Source organism: Mastigoproctus giganteus, chromosome 10 (genome assembly GCF_048544385.1).
Source record: "Mastigoproctus giganteus isolate SK-2022 chromosome 10, ASM4854438v1, whole genome shotgun sequence".
Lineage (NCBI taxonomy): Eukaryota > Metazoa > Arthropoda > Arachnida > Uropygi > Thelyphonidae > Mastigoproctus > Mastigoproctus giganteus.
In genome coordinates, this window is record NC_143584.1 from 44,440,961 (window position 1) to 44,463,470 (window position 22,510).

General features: G+C 37.6%; 1 protein-coding gene across 2 annotated transcripts in view; it reads right to left on the reverse strand.

The window, feature by feature from the left end:
- The window catches only part of LOC150079006 (cytokine receptor-like), a 453,754-nt gene that overhangs the window by 72,135 nt on the left and 359,109 nt on the right, over positions 1–22,510 (reverse strand). For both annotated transcript variants that reach the window (XM_090383341.1, XM_090383340.1), the window contains exon 12: positions 10,073–10,231. In XM_090383341.1, the coding sequence (XP_090239467.1) occupies positions 10,073–10,231 (159 nt within the window). The remainder of the gene's footprint in view (positions 1–10,072; positions 10,232–22,510) is intronic.

Below are 22,510 nucleotides of genomic sequence, written 5' to 3' on the forward strand. Positions count from 1 at the left end.
CCACCAGCCAACATCCATTCTTCCTCATTTATTCATTCAACTGCCGTTTTCTGGAACAACCTTCCTTCATATGTATTTCCTGAAAATCTACATTAAGTTCAAGTCTAATGTCAACAAATATCTTCTCAACCTCCAACCCAAGCACTGTACTAAGTACTATAGGTTCTATACCTCTCGTGTTTGGGGTTTTCATAAAAAATAAAAATAAATATCTGTATAGGCCAATATGCTTCAAGTATTACAAGAGATCTTCTATATTTGCATCATTTCCAAGGAAATGGGACAAAATCTGAGCTCCATTCAATCTACCAGAGAGTCATGTACCATATGTTTAGCGTAACAGGATTTGTGCAGTGAGGTGGATTTTCTCCAATAATAAAAAGAGATGTGTAAGAGGAGCATGCCCAATTCTCAGTCTTGCCGATTCCACTTATTCTCATCTGTTTCGTCTGAATCTGGAGAGCCCCACGTTTGGATCTTGTTTCATCTGGTTAAGTTTGTTGTTGGGATTACTTTTCCAGATCTGTTACCAGTTAATGTAACTGGCCTTGTGAATTATAGGCTTGTAATCTTAATAAGGAACCTGAAGGTGTTGTGGGAATGTGTGAAGGGGGTTGTTTAGTGGCAAGATTAGCACTCTCACTCCCTGGAATTCCATAATATCCTGGGTTCCAGCAAGATGTTACTGCCTGACTGGACTCACTGCCGACCGGGCTAGCCGGGTGGGTAAAGCGCCTGCCTGGCAACCCAAAGGTCGCGGGTTCGAATCCCGCCTCGGGCTTGGATCAAAGTATTGCAAAAAAAAAAAAAAAACCTTGGGAGGTGCACTATGGCCACAGAAGCCAATGCGCCAATAACTACCGGAAAAAAAAAAAAAAAAACTGGACTCACTGCAGAGAGTAACTGGTCATGAATAATTTTCAGTGTAGGATGACAGGAAAAAGATGACAGTGTAGGATGACAGGAACCAGCTACGTTCTCAAGACATTTTCGAATGAGAAATGACGATAGATTGCCCAAGGGCTGGTTTGTCAGTGAATTAAGAACCTGAAAACTTAGGTGTTCAATTCGAGGAGCATACCGTCTTCAGTCTCTTTGGATTGGTAGAGTCAATATCAGGTTGATGCAAATCCGTATGATCCGGATTTGCAGTTTTAATTGGGGGGAAATTGTTATATTCCATGTTTTGCTCCTTTTGGCCCTGGGGGTTTGCTTTACCTTCCAGGTTTCCGGTCTCGCCATGGGGAGGCAGGAGCAGTGCCACTAGGTGACTGATAGGCTGAGTTATTTGGTTAGTACTGTTAGAAACAGAAAGGTGGCCTTCCTTTCTGGGCATTTTCTTACTTCTTGTAGTGCGAAAGTGCTGCAGTAATTAATAAATAAAGAAAACGGTAGTTGGAACGAAATATAATTTGTTCAAAGACGCTTTGGATATAGCGCTTTTTGGAGCACACAGAAATCACTTGGTCACGGAATGCTTGGTACCTGGGGCCTCAGCAATAAACTACCCTCCCAGAGTGCTCCCATAGTCAGTGGTGGATTTTAACAGAAAATGTGCATTATCACGAAAACAGTTCATTTGTGGCCCGATGTTCACTGGGACTTTTTTGCTTATTTTAGTTTGTACTTAACCTTTAAATTATTGACCATCATTTTTGAAACACCCTGTATATTACACTATGACAGATATCACAAACTCAAAGGTTATTTTAAATAAAAATTTATTGAAATAAAATGTATTCAATCAGTTTGTGGGTGTGAGCACCCCCAAACACACACACACATTTTTAGAATGAAATCAATTGTCCTATTTTTTTTTTTTCTCTTCTAAAATAAATCTGTAACCACTCATGATATGATCCAAATTTGTCTTTTTTTTTTTTTTTTTTTTTTGAATATGCAGCTCTAGTAGTAGTAGTAGTAGTGTCAAATGATGCAAGAAAGCAAGCTTTAACATCAGCCAAAAGAGGAAGGGGGGGGGGGGAACACTTCAACCATCTGTGTCTTCCAAGCATTTGTCTAAAAACACCCATCTGTATCCTAAAAGAATTTGTCTACTTATTCTGCAACCATCCTTCTTCAACTTGAATAACATTCAGCCTGAATAAAACCCATAACATTCAGCTTACTCAATTCAGTCAAGGCTTTAAACACCTCAAACAGATCTCACCACAGGTGCCTGGTCTCGAGACTGCAATTTGCAGAACTGAAGCTTTTCTGGGTAAGAGCGCTCTTTTGTTTCCTTCACCAATCTGTTTGCCCTCCTCTGCACACCCGTTCTAGCAGATCTACATCCTTCCTAAAGTGAGGCCTCTAGACCTGTATACAGTACTCAAGGCAGCCTAACTATGACCTTATACAAAGGGATAATCACCTTCTTATCCCTGCTAGCAAAGTTTCTGTATACCATTATATGATAAAACCCCATGAGCTGTCTGCGCTGCTCAGAGAATTTCATGTCTGACTGAACAATTGAACCTGGGCCTCTTTCATTTTCCATTACCCTGAAAATTCTTTTGATATCCAGATCCATGTAGTAAACCATTCCACCAAAACTTAAAATTTCCACTTTTATTTCAATATTTAATGCTTTCCATTTTTGTGAAACACTGCTCTCTCTCTCTCTCTCTCTCTCTCTCTCTCTCTCTATATATATATATATATATATATATACACACACACACACACATATATATATATATATATATATATATATAAATTATTTTTATGTGTAGAATATAGTAAGTATACATATAAGTATCGAATTTAACTAATGCTACTAATGAAAATACGGTGTACCCTGGGAGCGATATATGTGTTGAACAAAGGGTGGAAGAAAGGAAAAGAAAATAAGTGTAACAATATAAAATGAAAAGAACCAAAAAGCAAATTTTGAAAAAACAACGACCAAGGTAGAAATAGTATTGCAGTATCTTTCATAATTTTTGTGTCTTCTTCAGAGGTCATCCACCAAAATTATGAAAAGGACAGCAATACTCTTACTTCTGTTTCTGACATGTTCTGTATGTCAGAAACTGTTCTGTTCTGTATGTCAAAGAACACGCGTAATGTATGTCATGTATGTCAAAGAACACGTGTAAGAAACCACGTGGTAAAAACTAAAAAGAATTTTGAATACAAATTTTGAATAAATAATTAAAATCAGGTTATGCAAAACTATTATGTGTTACTAAAGTATTACATACAGAACATGGATGACCTTACAGAAGTAAGTAGACTGCTATGAAAGTGAAATAGGCGAAGACAAAGGAAAGGAGTGACCGAATGACAAGGACTTACCGCTACTGGTGGTGTTGACAGAAAAGACTGTGCCGGAGGCTAACCCGTGTATATATGCGTAGATACGCTTGTGGCGCCTAGCGTTAGACGAATTTTGGTGTCTGTATATTATGTAATGAATTTACGTAGGCGGTGGAGCTGCGCTAGGCTAATATTAAGTACATGATGCTCAAACACCCAGGATAGCTAAGAAATATAATAGCTGACAAAGTAGCAGTAGAAGGCAGCTAAACTTTGTTAAGGCGAAAAAATAGATTGGGTATAGTAAGAAAAATAGTGCTCTGGTATAGCGTTCGGTAGACTAATGGCGCACAGAGCATAAAATGTAGAATCTAGTAAAGTAAAAAGATGATTAAATTAGAAATATGTAGTTGGGCTAGGGTAATTCGGGGTTGCAAACCCGTTCCTATAGTTAGGACCCTGAATGAATGAATGTCCGAGAGTTAGTGCATCATGTATTTAAGTCAGTTGTGTTAAAAGTGTAATTGTGTACATTTAAGTTACAATCAAATCACAATTAACGATTAAATAAATAAATGTTAAACCTTCTACTTGTACTCGATATTTATATATTCACCAGCCTATCCCTATTTTGAAAGTACAGTTTACGCCTGGTTGCGCATACACTTTATTTTAATTGTAATTTTAACTTTAATTATAATTTTAATTGTAATTTTATGCAACTTTTATGTATGGAGCCAGATAACTTTGATAACATACTACATGGGCAGAGTAGAATAAATTTGACCCCAGGTACACATGCTCTGTACTGTACTCCGCAACACTGATGTAACTCGAAACATACACATTTAACACACACAAGACAGAGCACAACAGCATGTAATGCTTCTAACTTAGATAAATATGGGATCCATAACCTTAAATTCAACACCTGCAAGAATAAACTTTGTTTAACCTGTCCTTGTATACACCCGCAGCATATAACAAATGATGCATCAAAACCTACTTTTTGTAAAACTAGTAATATTATATACCTCATAACCTGCAAAACATGTAACATAAAATACGTTGGGCAAACTAGCAATAAACTGCACCTGAGAATTAATCAACACAGATCTGACATCAATAATTACCTAAATAGAAATAATATAGAACAAGAAATAGAATATATGCATTTTCAATTTCACAACTTCAATAATATATACATATCCATATTAGCGCATATTAGTAACGCTAATATTAGAACTAAACAAGAAGAAATATTTATGTTAAAATTGAAAACATTATACCCATATGGTCTTAATAATAAATTCAACCATAAAATTATTACCAATAACTTAGCAGACAGTTGTATATATGACAAATTCAATATTATCAAGTTCCATAAGAACCCATGCAAACGTACTAATAAATCTAAAAATACCAACAACAAGCACAGTACTATTTTAGGCGACTTTGAAGTCACACTCAAAAACTGGGATAAAAATATTATAAATGTACAAGATATACATAATTTACTTTTCAGTACTAAACACAGTATACTGAGAGCACTGCACAAGTTCATACGCACTTTCAACTTCGAGTCCAAACATCTCTTTCATATAATAAATGATATTTGTAAATTCAATCTAAAAAACAAAAGCTCTACAACATATGATAATGAATCAATCATTATCTTGAACTTCAACAACCATATCATGGACAACATAAATATCAGTAAACTTATAAATCAGCATACTCATCTACTTCCTAATACTAGTCCTAGTTATATAAAAGTAAGATATAAATATAATAAACCCTTTTGATTATTAGCTTGTAACTACAAATCTATAGCTACCAGTTTAATATCACATATTGCAGACACCAACAACTGCATTTGTCAACAAAATAACATGCAGCAATATATTGATCCAGACTATGGACACATCATTACAGGAAATCTAAACATAGTTACGGACCCAATGCTCAGATATGTACTATCACAAGGATTCAAATTCAGGCCACGTACCAGAATAAATGCAACTAACTTCAATAAGCAGCTATATCAAGACCTGTTAAACTACTGCTTCCAACTAGCCTACAAAAATAATTATAGAAGCATACCATATGTGGATTAGCCATACATTTGCCTTATTTAAGCATAAATATGCATTACACAGTTCAAATGTACAAAGGGTACTAGGAAAGTTTTGCAATATGACGCAACAATGAATCACAGGAAGCTGCTTGTTGAGACATGTTCATACGTGCATAGTAGCCGCCGTGCCAAGTCGATGGGCTCAGTTATTCATTAGTAGTGAGAGTGTAAAGTGCTTGCGATGGCATCGTGGTCACGAAATGAGATAAGGACAGTTTTGCGGTATAATTTCGTGCGTGGTTTAACCATAGACCAGTGCTTAGAAGAAATTACTCTTGCACTAGATGATGATTGTCCACATCGTACAACGATATTCAGGTGGTATAGAGAATTCCAAAGGGGAAATTTCACTCTGGAGGATTCGGAGAGGACGGGAAGGCCACGAACGTCAGTTACGGAGGAAACCGTTACTGCTGTGAGGAAAATGCTTGACGAAAACAGGCGAGTGACCTACCAACAGATAGAGGATACTTTGGGCCTAAATGCACCAGCAATTCGTTCGATTCTGCAAGATCATTTGCACGTGAAGAAACTTTGTTCTCTCTGGATGCCGCATCAACTGACTGAAGAGCAGATGACACGACGTGTGACTTGGTGCCGGGAGATGTTAAAAAAGTTTGATAAGGGACAATCTCGGTATGTGAACAACATCGTGACAGGTGACGAGACTTGGCTGTACTATTACGATCTGCCGACCAAGCCTCAAAACAAAGTTTGGGTCTTTGATGATGATGACACACCCGTAATTGTCAGAAAATCCCGATCTGTAAAGAAGAAAATTATAGCTGTATTTTTCAAATCGAGTGGAATTGTGGAACGTGTCGTTTTGGACACGCAGAAAACAGTCACAGCTAAGTGGTATACTGAAAAATGCCTGCCTAAAGTCATTGGATCTATGAAGAACCTGCGGCCAAAGTCAAGAATGGACACCTGGTACCTCCATCACGATAATGCTCCAGCTCACCGCGCCAAAGCCTGCATCGAATATTTGACCACGACAGGACTGAAACTTCTCGAGCACCCTCCCTACAATCCAGACCTTGCTCCCTGCGACTTTGCACTGTTCCCGCATGTGAAAATGAAGCTAAAAGGGAGGCGGTTTTCCAGTGTTGAGGACCTTCTACGGGCTTGGGACAACGAGTGTGCTTTACTCCCTAGTGAAACTTGGCAGAACTGGTTTAAAGATTGGTTTCGGAGGATGGAGAGGTGTATTGAATGTAGAGGAAATTACTTTGAAAAAATTAAATAAACAAAGCTGTATTGCAAAACTTTCCTAGTGCCCTTTGTATATTATCAGGGCAAATACTACAACCTGACTAAATTAAAACATAAACTGCTAGAAATACATAAAGACTTCGTAATCACACCAGTGATTACTTCAGATTCATTACCTCATGCAAAAATAGTTATGTACACAAATCTGGAAAGACACTTGAACAACTACTGCAACCACTGATGCATAACATAAATCACACCGGTAGATAAAGCAGCCAATAATTTTGCATTCATTTGCAAATATTTTTATACACATACGTTAACTAAGGAACTTAACTCAAGTAATACTTACAAGCCGATTTCCAGTACATGTAATAGCATTACAAAAAAACTAATAGCCTTCAATAAGAAACTAAAGCTTAATTTAAGCAATTACAACTTGCCTTATATTTACTTCATTCTTAAATTTCATAAAAAACCAATAGGCTTCAGATTCATAACCTCATGCAAAAATAGTTATGTACACAAATCTGGAAAGACACTTGAACAACTACTGCAACCACTGATGCATAACATACATAACAGTAAAATCATAGGCAACAACCAACCTGTATTAAAATTTTTGCAAAGTAATAAAGTCAATAATATTCAAACCTTTGATTTCCATAGCCTATTTACCAGTATCAATCAAACCAATCTAAAATCTGTACTCAAAGATATATATGATAAACATAAGGATTCTATTTCCTGCAACACCTACTACTGGAACAACATACTGAACTTATGTATCTCCAATAACTTCATATATGATGGTAATACAGTATATCAACAAACCAATGGAACACCTATGGGCAGCCCAGCCTCATGCATAATAGCCAACCTATATCTATATTGGTCAGAAACCTCATTTCCACAGGACCTTATCCTATTCAGATATATAGACGACCTCATAGTGATCAACTGCCCGAATTTCATCCAGGATTATGGACATTTATACCCCAACGAACTTGTACTAGACAAAGAACAAACAATTCTGATACAGCAGCCCATTTTTTGGATCTAGACATTAAGTTAAAAAATGGTATAACCTCCATCAATTTGTACAACAAACGTGAAGCATTCAACTTTAGCATAGTAAACTTTACACAATGGAATTCCAATATTTCCAAACAGGTACATGCTAATGTTATCCTAGCACAATGCATCAGAATAGCAACCATATGCAGCGACAAAACAACAGCTATAACATCAGAATATTATACGGTAAACTGACCAAAAATCTTTTTCCTATTGCATATCTGCGCCATCATATCAATAAAGACCTTAACATATTAAGGCACAAGAACCTAATAGATATTAATATAAACAGCATTATTGACTTATAATTATTCCCATACGCATCAAGTATGTATATAGTGTAAATACAATACACTAGGCCTCTTTGGTGTCTTACAGTCTGGAAAACTCGTACCCACCGATTGGCCTAACACAGTGTATTTATCTTGTAATTATTTTTAAGCCTATCTTGATTTATTTATTTAATTGTTAATTGTGATTTGATTGTAACTTAAATGTACACAATTACACTTTTAACACAACTGACTTAAATACATGATGCACTAACTCTCGGACATTCATTCAGGGTCCTAACTATAGGAACGGGTTTGCAACCCCGAATTACCCTAGCCCAACTACATATTTCTAATTTAATCATCTTTTTACTTTACTAGATTCTACATTTTATGCTCTGTGCGCCATTAGTCTACCGAACGCTATACCAGAGCACTATTTTTCTTACTATACCCAATCTATTTTTTCGCCTTAACAAAGTTTAGCTGCCTTCTACTGCTACTTTGTCAGCTATTATATTTCTTAGCTATCCTGGGTGTTTGAGCATCATGTACTTAATATTAGCCTAGCACAGCTCCACCACCTACGTAAATTCATTACATAATATACAGACACCAAAATTCATCTAACGCTAGGCGCCGCTAGCGTATCTATGCATATATACACGGGTTAGCCTCCGGCACAGTCTTTTCTGTCAACACCACCAGTAGCGGTAAGTCCTTGTCATTCGGTCACTCCTTTCCTTTGTCTTCGCCTATTTCACTTTCATAGCGGTCTACTTACTTCTGTAAGGTCATCCATGTTCTGTATGTAATACTTTAGTAACACATAATAGTTTTGCATAACCTAATTTTAATTATTTATTCAAAATTCTTTTTAGTTTTTACCACGTGGTTTCTTACACGTGTTCTTTGACATACAGAACATGTCAGAAACAGAAGTAAGAGTATTGCTGTCCTTTTCATAATTTTGGTGGATGACCTCTGAAGAAGACACAAAAATTATGAAAGATACTGCAATACTATTTCTACCTTGGTTGTTGTTTTTTCAAAATTTGCTTTTTGGTTCTTTTCATTTTATATCGTTACACTTATTTTCTTTTCCTTTCTTCCACCCTTTGTTCAACACATATATCGCTCCCAGGGTACACCGTATTTTCATTAGTAGCATTAGTTAAATTTGATACTTATATGTATACTTACTATATTCTACACATAAAAATAATTTATGTATACATTATGGTTGTAGGGTACCTTTGCGCTTGCAGTGTCCCTGATTCATAATTCATATTATCGCAATTCTAATTCATCTAAATCTTAATTTTCTTCCCCCACACATACCATACAGCTTCTCTATTTATTTTTATTTTTAGTAATTATATATATATATATATATATATACACATACACATACATATTTTTTTAAACACTTCTGTTTACAGTAAGCATGGTAAGAATGTGTATGTGTAGTGTAGGAACTGCATATAAATTTTTACACAATATTCACAGCATATGCTGATAGACAACCACGAACTGAAATGATGCTAGTGAGAAAGTGTAACATGGCAGCATGCAGGTTTTGTATGTAAATTTGAGTTTGTGTGTGCCGACAAGGTGTTGAGTAAATGTACCATAAACACTCATTGTAAGATGATTGTAGGATGAGCTGTATATTGCCATTTTTTTTTTATCAAAATACTTTATAAAATTAAGATTTAAAATATTTATTCTTTATAATAGAATATTTAGATTTTCTAATTTGAGTAAAATTTTCTTTATCTGTTCCTTTCTTAAGTTTGTTATTATTCCAATTTGTTGTTGTTATTTGGTTTTTAGGAGCATTGGCAACTAAGGCCATATTGCTCCGGGAATATGCGGTGGTTATTCCCTGACCTTTCCGCATCCTCCGTATTTGGTGGTGACGGGCTCGAACCCCGGTCTAATCAAGAAGCGTGTGCTATGCACTGCTGCTCCTTCCCACCTGGCTACGGAGACGCCTATTCCAATTTGTGTTATTATTTATACTTCACAATGTACCTACCAGGGTACTAAATGCAATCTAGATTAGCAATCATTACTAATGTTACTAAGGCAGTTCAACACATATTACCAGCAGGAAGCGTCTGCTCGCATCGAACATCACTGTTCTCACTTCGTCCTGCATCAGTAACAGTGAAAATAAGTGCTTTATATTGCTTATATGGCTGCAAGCTATGAATAAAGGTCTCTTCTGATTCCTTTTCAATCACACTTTGATACTGCCCTTTGTCTATTAAAAAAAACAATAATGATAAAAACATTAACATTTAAATGCCTTAACTTGTTCAGTTAAGTTAGCAATAATAATTAATTTTTATAACATTGTTACTAAAGTCTGGAATGTAAATTGTCTCAATATAAATGGCAGAAAAGATACTTAAACACTGCCAATTTACCTTATATATGAAACCCATAACTGATCAAATAAAAAATTAATTTTCTGAGGCCCAAGTTCAATCTATGAAAATGCATAAAACCACCTTTTATGCATTTTTATAGATTGAACTGGTACTTATTGTAATAAATTAATTTTATGTGAACACAAATTAGAACATGTGTAATAAGACAGATAAAATGTAAGTAAAACTTTAAATTGCAATTTGAAATTACAAAACAAGGAGTGAAATAAGAAAGGATTATTTTTATCTTTGTTAGTTGTTGGCGCATCGGCTTCTATGGCCATAATGCACCTCCAAAGGTTTTTGCAGTACTCTGATCCAAGCCTGAGGCGGGATTCGAACATGTGACCTTTGAGTTGCCAGGCAGGCACTTTACCCACCTGGCTAGCCTGGTCAGCAGAAAGGATTATATAAATCCTTGACAAGTATTCAATAATATAAGCAACGGTACAAAAACTATTTAAATCCATGTGACATAAAAAGCAACTTGCAAATAAATATTTTAAAATTTGCCTGATTTCATAGTATAAAATGAAAAATGCTTTACCATAATGCAAAATTAACAGTGAAATATTAACAATATATCATAGTTAATTCTGCTGTCAAATGGGAAAATCTATACTATATGTAAAATTGGACTTAGTTCAATTTGACTCATCACTGAAAAACAGCATTTTTGAGAACAGCAAGATATAATAAGGTCATCTGCATATAAGTATGCTACTACCATATTTGTGACATGGTAGAAGCATACATATACCATGGGCAAATTATTCTGAGGATGAATAATGTTGCACAGAGATTTTGTTAGTTTTTGGCAGCAAAACTTATCCTGCACCATTAAGCATGAGTTTTATATTCTGAAAATATGAACTATATGTAGCAGAAGCAAATTCAGAGAAAGATCCTAATTAGGGCTTCTGCTATTTCGGCAAAGGAGGATAGATCTTCATTTCTCCAGCAGATTGCTGAGGAATTATGTTGATATTTGCTATTCAAAGCTTATATTCACCTCCACATTAGCTGATGATGATCTGTGTCTTTGGTAACAGTGGAAGCAAATTTCTTCCAAGCCCCTTGTTAAGCTTTCCCATTAAATCATAGTGTTTCAGCTTGGGATCTCTTGTAACTGATGAGTAACTGCAGTGGGAATTTTCCAGAATTGATTCCAATCTTTAATATTTGTCAATTTTGAAAGAGAGCAGTCTCTCTGTTTCACTAGGATTTGCAGACTATTTGTACTTTTTGGTGTGTTTATTTGTAATTTTGGTATCATCACAGTAGCAATGTGTGCACATCATTAATCAAATATTGCTAATATTTGATTAATGATGTGCAGAGAAACATCCTCAATGGTCTTGTACCAAATTATCTGATCATCAAATTGGATAAGGTTTTTTCATAATTGTTCCAATTTGCCTTAGAAAAGTTCCAGGTAATGTGGTACACAGAGTGAAAGGTTAACATTGTTTGGATTTTACAGATAATATGGAAGTGTACCACTCAGCACTAACTTGGCCCTTCCGTAGCCAGGTGGGAAGGAGCAGCAGTGCGTAGCACACACTTCTTGATTAGACCGGGGTTCGAGCCCGTCACCACCAAAATACGGAGGATGCAGAAAGGTCAGGGAATGATCACCGCATATCCAGGAGCAATATGGCCTTAGTTGCTAATGGTCCTAACAACATCAGCACTAACTACTCCATATTTGGATATATAGGGGGAAGGCATGTTGATAGATCCAGAGAAGAGACAGTTACCTGCTGGTGATCATCAAGTAACAATTCTATTAAGTGACCTCTGGTATCCAATATAAGGGGATCCCCATAATGTATGATAGCCAGACCTCAAAACCAGTACATAGACATGAAAAATTTGGTGGAATGTATACAGAAGCCAGGATTAAACTGATCCTAATAAAAATGTGTACTGCCATTAACCTCTAAAGTTAGTCTGAAGAGATATAGGTCTGGATTGGATATTACATTAACCAGAATAGCAATTCCTCTGCAAGATAGTAACTCTGTACTTCTTGCATCTGAAAATGGTGTAGTTCTGAAACTTGGGAAATACTGGGGATTTAGCTAAGTTTCTTGAAAGCATAGCCCTATCAGGTCAAACTGTTCCATTAAATCTTCTAATCTGTGACCATTGCTGTCAATCTTTGGAAATTCTATTTATATAAATTGAATTTTTTTTTTTTTTAATTAGTTGAAATGACTATGTCAGTCCTGTTTTTGTTTATTGTTCTTTGAGAAGACAGGATAGCCATCATATCATCTTCTGCATGGAGCATCAGTATCATATCATATCATATCATATCGTATCATATCATTTTGATAGTCTATTTCCATAATGGCAGAATGTAACTGTTTCTTGCCACTAGTGACAGTGTGCATTCTTTTCTCATCAACTATGTTTGAGGAAATAACTGGCTTGGTGAAAGGGAGTACTAATTGGGCCCCACATGGCAATAGAGACATTTGGAGAAACTGAAACATCTTTTTTGGCTAAGAGTTGTTCCACAGATTTTGACAGAAGCTGCATATGAGAATGCAGGTGAATCTGATTATAATGAGATCTAAGGGACTGAAGAATATTACTCATTATTACCATTACTCATTATATCAGTTATTGTAGCTATATGTTACTCACTAAATTTATTACACACATGCACACAGATATATACTGCACTACTCAGGTAGTTAAATTTATGGGTAAACTATGGTGTATTTACACCGATATTATACAGTTAATTTCAACCCATAACGCATCATGCCTTGTGCATTTAGTCTTCAAAATACCGCACTTATGAAAAAGGAATTAAAACAACAACGAATAACCACAGCTCATGACTATGTGATTAACAAGTTATTTGATATATTTATACACTTTATAAATAATTCACAAGAAAAATAATTTCATAACTAAAAAGTTTTGATGTACCATGTACATAATCTATTTTTCAAAGAAGTCTTTCACTTGAAAATTTATTTTAAGGTGAGATTTATGAGCAATGTCTTTCATTTTACTGAGATAAAAAATTCAGGTTCAATGTGTTCAATGTCACTGATTTCATAAATCAAAGAAAGAGTTCTTAAAGCAATATGTGCCTCTGCATTCACACTACATTAACTGGACACTCGCCACTGTCTTGTTCCTTGCTTCAAAAGCCTCTTTTTCCTCTAACAGCTTCGAGAATGTCCTACTGTCGGTTTCAGCAGTCATGAGCTTGTTGTCCGTGATCTCAATTGTCCACACATGCCAACCCAACATCCAAGTTATGTTTCTTCAATTGCAATGTTAATTGTCATCATTTTCTTCAGTGTCTTCATCAACTTCCATGGGCTTTAGTCCTGTCTTACTAAAACAGTTTTGAAGTTACCTTATTCCATGCAACGATAATGAATTGGATGGCATCAAGACCTAAAATTTGAACTTCTTCCTTTCTTTCAATGGATTCTGTAGTTTCCAATAGTAAAAGTTTTCTAAAATGGCATTTAAAGTTTCAAATAACATCTTTATCCACAGGTTGGAGAACAAAAGTTGAGTTTGGTGGTAAAAATACAAGTTTGATTTTGGTTAGATTGAGAAGAATGAGATGTGATGGATAATAGTCTAAAATCAGCAAAATTTTCCTACTTTTTTTTTTTCTCTAAGCTCTTTGTCCCAGTTACATACTTCTTCAAAAATGGCTGATATCAACCAGGCTTTTTGCTTCCTTGGTATATTACTGGAAGATTTTTAATGTTTTTAAAACATCTTGGATTTGCCTATTGCTAGGAGTTTTCTTTTTTCAGTTCCACTCATATTTGAACAAATCAGAACAGTCAGTAACTCTTTGGATAATTTTCTGCTTGTGCACTTTTCACCTTTAAACTAGTGGGTCATGGGGGAGGGGGATATCTACAAAACACACCAGCTTCATCAGCATTAAAAATGTCACTTTCACAGGAAACGTTTCTTATATCTGGCCACACATTTTCAATCCAGTCATTACTCACTTTTTCATTTACATCACCAGATTTGCCAGTTACATTACTATAAACAATATTTCTTTTTTTTTTTTTAATCTGTCAAGCCACCTGTTACTGCAAACAAAATCTGAATATGCAAAGTCAAAGAGCCAATTTTCCAGCTTGTAGTTTCAGAAGAGGGCCATTTATAGGAATACAATTTCTTTTCAACGTAAAGCAATTCAAAAGGGCCTAGCCATTTCCGGATCACTTCTATCACACTTATTCAACTTTTTCGCTTTTTTTTTTTTTTTTGAAAGCACAAAAAATTTTTCTTTTTTTCCCCTGCCATTTCAAGGTAAAAAAAAAAAAAAAAAAAAACCCTGAATTAAACACAGGACAACAAACCCAGAAACTTAAGCCACAGAAGAAAATTGTTTTTAAAAATTCCAAATGTTTCTCCAAAGTTTTAAAAAGACGTGTTCACACACAATACAATGATTTGATATTGCACTTAATTCTTCATTACGAAATTTGAAAGCTGAATGTTTCATACTGATAGAAAAAAATTCATTGGTTAGTTTGCCAGATAATTTCTCTCCCTAGGTCTTCTGAAAATCTATAACAATAAAGAAAGAGATATAAAAGAGGGAATCTAGCAAAAGTAATTCTTGCACTGTTTCTATTGTAATGAGCAGCAGCCTAGAGAGAAATTTGCTGGGGATTTCAAGAGCTGCTGGGAGTCACCATGGAACAAGTAAATACATGGGCTGTGTTAGGGTAACTAAGAGTAAGAACAAGTGCATGTACACTTGCATATACACTAATGCTAGAAGTATAGTAAATAAAATTGATGAATTTGAAGTGCTGATCAAGACATCAAAGGCAAATATTATTGGGATATCAGAGACATGGTGTCACACAGATATAAGCAGTGTAGAATTGGAATTTCGGGAATACAATGTATACAGAAAGGACAGACAGGGTAAGAAGGGAGGAGGGGTTATGCCGTTAGTTAAGAAACACAAAATCTAAGGAAGTACATACAGTTAACATGGGTGGACAGTGCAATGTTGAGTCTGTTTGGTATGACATAACCACTGGGAAAGGGAAAATGAGAGGAAGATTATGTCATAGGCCTAATGATGCTGATGAGTACAATAAACAGTTGTGCAGAGAAATAGAATGGGCCAGTAAATCAGAATACCTTGTAATGGGGGATTTTAACTTTCCAGATATTGACTGGAACTTGTGGGTTGGTCACTCGCATGCTAGCAAGACTTTGTGGATTTATTGGAGGATTATTTTCTACAGCAACATGTTCAAGGGGCAACCAGAGGGAGTAATACCCTTGATCTGATTATCAGAAGTGATGATGCATTACGAATTTGCAGATAAATCTATATCAGTACACTGTGATCACTGTCACCACTAGGTGACAGTGATCACAGTGTACTGATGTGGAATTTACTTAAAGAAGTAACTACGATCAATGGTAAAGGGAAGGGTTTTTGTTTTCATAAAAGCGACTACAGAGGTCTCAGACAGTTTTTAAATTCTGTAGAGTGGGAAAAACTGATGATGTTACCAACAGTGAATTCTAAATGGGAAGCCTTCAGGGACTTCATCTTGGAGGCTACTAAACTTTTCATACCAACTAAGAAATAATGTTCAAGGTTCAGGCCTAAATGGATGTCGGATGACCTAATGAGACATAGGATGCATATACATTATCAGGTGACACAGAAGCCTACGATATATACAGGGTGATTCACTACCAGTGCGACAAACTTGCAGGAGGTGTAGGGGGCACAAAGACGAATCGGAATCACATAGCATCGCAGGGTCCGAAATGCCTTCGTCATGCGGTAGAGGACGTTGAACGGGAGGTCGCGTGAACAGCGATCCAGCCGGAAGTCAGCATTTGCGAACCGTTTCTGTTGGAAAAAACCAAGTAGCAAAAGTCCTCCGGAGTGGATAATCCGCAGGCTCCAATGATTGGACGCGTTGCAGATGGTATAAACTCATTTGGTTTGTTGACAGTATCCTCCATACAGTGGATTGGGAAATACCCAATCGTTGGCCTATCGCTCGAGTATTTGTACTCGGATTGCCTTCTGCAAGATGTAGGACATTCTCCTCATTGTCTGGCGTCCTCGTTGTTCGCTCTCGATCCATGGTACCTCTCGTGAAACAACCAGTCTCACATAACCTTCTGTGCACACGTGTGAAAATTGTATGATGAGGAGCACGCCTGTGCGGGAAACGTTCCTGGTACAAGCGCAGAGCGGCGCGCCCGTTACAGTCTGCAGCTCCATACGTGAGGTGCATGTCGGCCAGTTCAACGTTTGAATACTCGTCCATCCTACTGCCTCGGGAACCGCTTCACAAATGCTGACTTCCAGCGGGATCGCTGTTCACGCGACCTCCCATTCAACGTCCTCTACCGCATGACGAAGGCATTTCGGACCCTGCAATGCTATGTGATTCCGATTCGTCTTTGTGGCCCCTACACCTCCTGCAAGTTTGTCGCACTGGTAGTGGATCAGTCTGTATAAGCTAGTCTGTAATCAAGTCACAAAGGAGGTTAGGCAGGTGAAGGCAAATTACAAGAAATCTTTGACAAGGGACGCAAAGAAAAACAGCAAAGCGTTCTTTGCTTATGTAAACTCTAGAAGGAAAGGGATGAATCAGATTGGAATCACTTAACATAGATGGGTTGACTATTGATGATCATGCTCAGGTAGCTGATAAAACTGAATGAATATTTTGCATCTACATTCACACATGAGGAGTCACTCAATGAGGGGAGTGCCAGAAGTTTATCAAACGCTAACAGGGTGCTAAGTGATTTTGTGATAACTGAGAGCAAAGTGGTGGAGAAATTGCTAAAGTTAAACATAAAAAAGGCACCTGGGGCAGAGGGAATCTATTCAGTTATAATGAAGGAGGCAGCAAGGAAAGTAAGTAAACCCTTAGCCATAATTATGAGAGCATCCTTAGAGTCAGGGGACGTCCCCATGGACTGGTGATGTGCAAATGTATCACCAATTCACAAAGGGGGGTTTCAATGGATGACACAAATAATTATAGATCTGTTAGTTTAACTTCTGTACTGGGGAAAATAATGGAGTCACTGGTTAAAGAGGTGATACAGCATCACATAGACAAGACAGCAGCAATAGTTCAGACACAGCATGGGTTCATTAAGGGTAAGTCTTGTCTGACCAATTTGATGGAATACTATGATGTGGTCACAATGGAAATGGATGCTAAAAATAATTTTGATATCATATACTTGATTTTTCAGGAAAGCTTTTGATACTGTTGCACATGGAAGACTGCTGTACAAATTGGAGCAGTATGGCATTAAGGGAAAGTTACTGCAATGAATAGATAAAGGCATGGTTGAGTGGGAGATGGCAGAGAATGGTAATAAATGGACACTGCTCTACGTGGACTAATGTTATTAGCAAAGACATCCAGGGTTCGGTGCTGGGCCCATTGTTGTTTTGTTTATTTATCAATGATATCGATGAAGGTATATCAGGCTTAATGTCCAAGTTTGCAGGGTTGTTAATGACACTAAAGACAGTATGACACTGCAACAGGCTCTGGAAAAGTTAGGCAGATGGGCTGAGAAGTGGCAACTGAAGTTTAACATTGACAAATGCAAAGTACTGCATATGGGTAGCAGTAACAAAAGAGAAATGTACCAACTCTGTGGTACTACACTCAGCCAGGTGGAGAAAGAAAAACACCTGGGGAGTAATTGTGCAGTTAGAAAGAAAAACACCTGGGGAGTAATTGAGCAGTGCAGAAGGGATGCCAGAGCAGGTCATAGAGTTTTCTCAATAATATATAAGAATTTTGCTAGCAGAGACAAGAAAGTGATTATCCCTTTGTAAAAGGCAATGGTCAGGCCACAACACTGAGTACTGTATACAGGTCTGGAGGCCTAATTTTAGGAAGGATATAGAGTTGCTAGAACGAGTACAGAGAAGGGCAACAAGATTGGTGAGAGGAACAAAGGGGTGCATTTATGAAAAATGGATTAAGTTATGTAAGGTTTTTTTTTTTTTTAATGTAAACCCCAAACACAAGAGGTATTAGAACCTATAGTACTTAGCACCGTGCTTGGGTTGGAGTTGAGAAGATGAAAGAAGATATTTGTTGACATCGGACTTGAACTTCTGTACACTGTAATTTTCAGGAAATACGTATGAAGGAAGGTTGTTCCAGAAAACGGCAGGTGAATGAATAAACGAGGAAGATGAACAATTGGTTCTGTGAGTTTGAAATTGGACAGTAAATGGATGTTGGTGGTGGTGGCTGCATGTACTCGGACTGTTTTGAAAGACACAGCGGGAATTATAGAAGCCAATTCAGAAGAACAGTGCCCATGGAAGTATCTGTAGAAAAGGCATGCAGCAGAAACAGTACATTCGATGAGACAGCGAGTGGAGAGAGAGAGAGAGAGAGAGAGAGAGAGAGAGAGAGAGAGAGAGAGAGAGAGAGAGAGAGAGACTGTTAAAGATGAATCATTAATTAACCTAACTGCCTTCTTCTGATGTTGTTGTTGTTATTATTTGGCTTAATGACACAAGGGCTACTGAGGCCAAATTGTGTCTGCTCGCCTTCTTCTGAATGGAATCAAGAATCCTGAGAAGGGTTTTGGGGGAAACACCCCAGATGAGGGAACAATATTCCATGGTAGGGCGGATTTGTGATTTACACAGGGTGAGCAGCTGTTTGGGAGAAAAGTAACGCCGAGAGCAAAAGAGAAAACAAAGTTTTTTAGATGCAAAGGAAGCAATATTTGTAATGTGCTTGTGCCAAGAGAGATTAGAAGTCAGGGTAATCCCCAAAAGAGATATATCATTTTGCCTAGAAATCTGAGTGTCGCCAAAGATAAGCACAGGAGGAGAAGAATCCTTTTTGGGAGATATAAGACAAGACTGAGTTTTAGAAGAGTTGAAATCAACTAAGTTGTCTTTGCCCAATGGAGAATTAATGAAGATCGGCATTTAAGGAATTGGTAGCAGATTTTTGAGAAGTTGAAGCTGATTGAGCAGGGCAAGATTTTACAAAATGGAAAAGTGGAATGCAATGTGCTATCATCGGCAAAACTATAGATAGGATTTCCAGTAAATGGAAGGTCATTAATATACAAGAGGAAAAGAGAGGGGAAAAGAACTGAACCTTGGGGGAAACCAGCATTAGTGGAGCAGTTAGAAGACAGAGAGCCATCTACGGTCACCCTCAGTGAGCGATCAGAGAAAAAACTGGATAACCAATTACAAAAAACAGTTGGCAAACCATAAGATGGAAGCTTGTTTAGAAGACCTTTATGCGAAACACGATCAACAGCCTTTGAGTTACTTGTGTTTCACCAAACCTTTCCATTGAATTAGTCCATAAATGGGTAACATAAGCGAGAATATCACCAGTGGAACGACACTGACGGAATCCATATTGGCGACCTTTGATCAGATGGAATGTTTCTAGGTAATTTAAAAGTTGGCGGTTAATTGATTTCTCCATTACTTTAAAAAGAGAAGAAGTAATTGCAATGGGACGATAATGGGATGGGATCACCCTTTTTAGGAACTGCTTGGATATGAACAAATTTCCAAGCAGAAGGGAAAATAGCTTTGGAATAAGAAAGTGAAAAAGGCGGCAAAGAATAGGAGTAAGTTCAGGAGCACAGGTTTTGAGAATAATTGGAGAAATAAATACCATCGGGACCTGGAGCTTTCTTGGCATCAAGATTCGTCAAAATCCTTCTGACATCCATCTGACGGAAGACTACTGGAGGCATTGAATGGAGCATGTTGGGAATGGTAGAAGGTGTTTTACCAAGATCATTAATACATGAGTTGGAAGAAAAATGGAATGTTAGCAGGTCAGTTTTATCCTTGGCTAAAGTGACAACAGAAAAATCTCGTTTGGACAGAGGTGGGAGCAGAGATGGGCAAAAGTTGCGGCCAATAGCTTTGTCAAGAGACCCGAATGCTCGGTTCCATTAGGGCAAGAACCAAGTTTCTACTCTTAGCCTGTTCACTCTAGGTTGGACTGATTAATAACTGCATTACAATTTTTGTGAGCTTTGGTGTAGGCAGAAAATGAAATTGAAGAATTAGAAACAAGCAAATTATGATATGCAACATTCTTCTCTTGAACAGCCTTAGAACATTTATTGGAAAACCAAGGTTTAGAAAAAGGACGAGATTTTAAAGTAGAGTGTGGGATAAAGTAGTTCTTGCAGGATTCCATTCCTGCAAGAACAATTTCACTGACATGATCTGAGCAAACGTTGACATCAGAAGTTTTGAAACAGTAATCCGACCAAGGAAAATAAATCTCGCAGATCATCCCATTTTGCATTCTTATAATGCCAAACAACACGAGGTTGGGAACAGCCATGAGATAAAGGCTCCATTGGACAAGAGACAATCACCAAGTTGTGATCTGAAGTGCCTAAAGGACCTCTCACTTCGACCGTGTACTTAGAAGGGTTGTTTGTGAGAAAAAGATCAAGCGTTTTGGCTGTATGATTAGGATTGTCCGGTATTCTTGTAGGAAAATGAACAATCTGCGCAAGGTCATAAGTAATTGCAAAAGCCTCAGCATCTCGACCTGCTGGGTCGGTGTGACTAGAAAACGGAAGCCAGCTGGAGTTGTGAACATTAAAATCACCAAGGAAAATTATCTCACTGTTAGGAAAGTTGGACTGGAGAAAGTCAAGTTGCAAAGAGAGGAAGTCAAAGGGCTCCAAGTGATTAGTGGAGTTGGGAGAACGGTAGAGACAACAGATGAATTTGACACAATGAGGTAGAGAGATTTTAAGCCAGAGAAGATCGAAGAGAGGAGATTCCAAATTGCCAAGTCTTTGACAGGGAATATCAGAACAGACATATGCACAAGTACCACCTTTGAGGTGAAAGGAATCATACAGCGAATAATTTGGGCATCTGAGATGAGCAGTAGTTGAATCATCCGATAACTGAGATTCTGTCAGAAAAAGTACATAGGGCTTGGCAGACTGCAAGTGGAAATGGACATCGTTTAGATCAGAATTGAAACCACGTATATTTGTGAAATGAATTAGAAAGTGTTTGGGAGGTTTAGATCTTTTCGCAGATAAACTTGCTCTATTAGTTTGACAATTCATGGTGTATTCAATAGTAAGAAAAAGTGGGTGGGACATGCTGTATGAAGTAATGAAATTTTTGGATATGGCATACATATGGTAAGAATATACCCAGATCCTTGACATAACATGGCCTCGACAATGCTCTCCGCATACACACTACTTGGACTCCCTCCAGTCACTATCTGGCACAGTAGAGGTAGTAAGATTATACACTAGCTGATCCGGAAGCCTCCTAGAGAGCTACCAATAGGTCCAGTCCGGTGTACTAACTAGCGGACGGCCTGCAAACACCCTTTTAGAGCTGTACCCTCGAAATGTAAGGAATATTGGATCTCGCCATGATATTCATCATAACCTCAAAAGTCGTCAATCATACTGCATGATGGAAGAGATGGAGAAGGGTTGACCGAAACTTAGCTCTAGAGACTAAACATGGGTTCCACCACTTCAAGCCTCCAATAAGCAAATTGGTGGTATTGCACCGGTTGATGAGAGTCATCTACCACCTAGTACTACCTTGTAACATAGAGGGGCAGCATTCCTTCCTGTGGTGCGGGTGCCACACCTCGATCCCTCCTTACGTTGGTTCACACCTGGGTCACCCACCATGTACTTGTGCACGGAGGTTATGCCTAGGATTACAAACAGTCCCACCATCGTGAAGATGCAAGCAGAAGATTTGGCTGTCACAGACTGTCTGGACTTCACCGAAATTTGGTCCACTTGACTTGAGTGTCACCTGAATATCAGTTCCATCAGCGTTTTAGACTCCCAGGTAGCAAGTACAACTTGTGTGGCCTATCTGAGAGAATGTCTATGACAGCCTGAAGGACCAGTTGCAGCATCTGCAAGCTAGGCACCTGCGAGGTGATCTGATTGATGTGGTTGAATGGTTTGAGCACGGTCAATGCTGACAGGATACTTCCACTTGCTCACACTAAGAACCTTAGTGGGTATAGATTCAAATTGATGAAAGACAGTTGTAGAATAGATGTGCG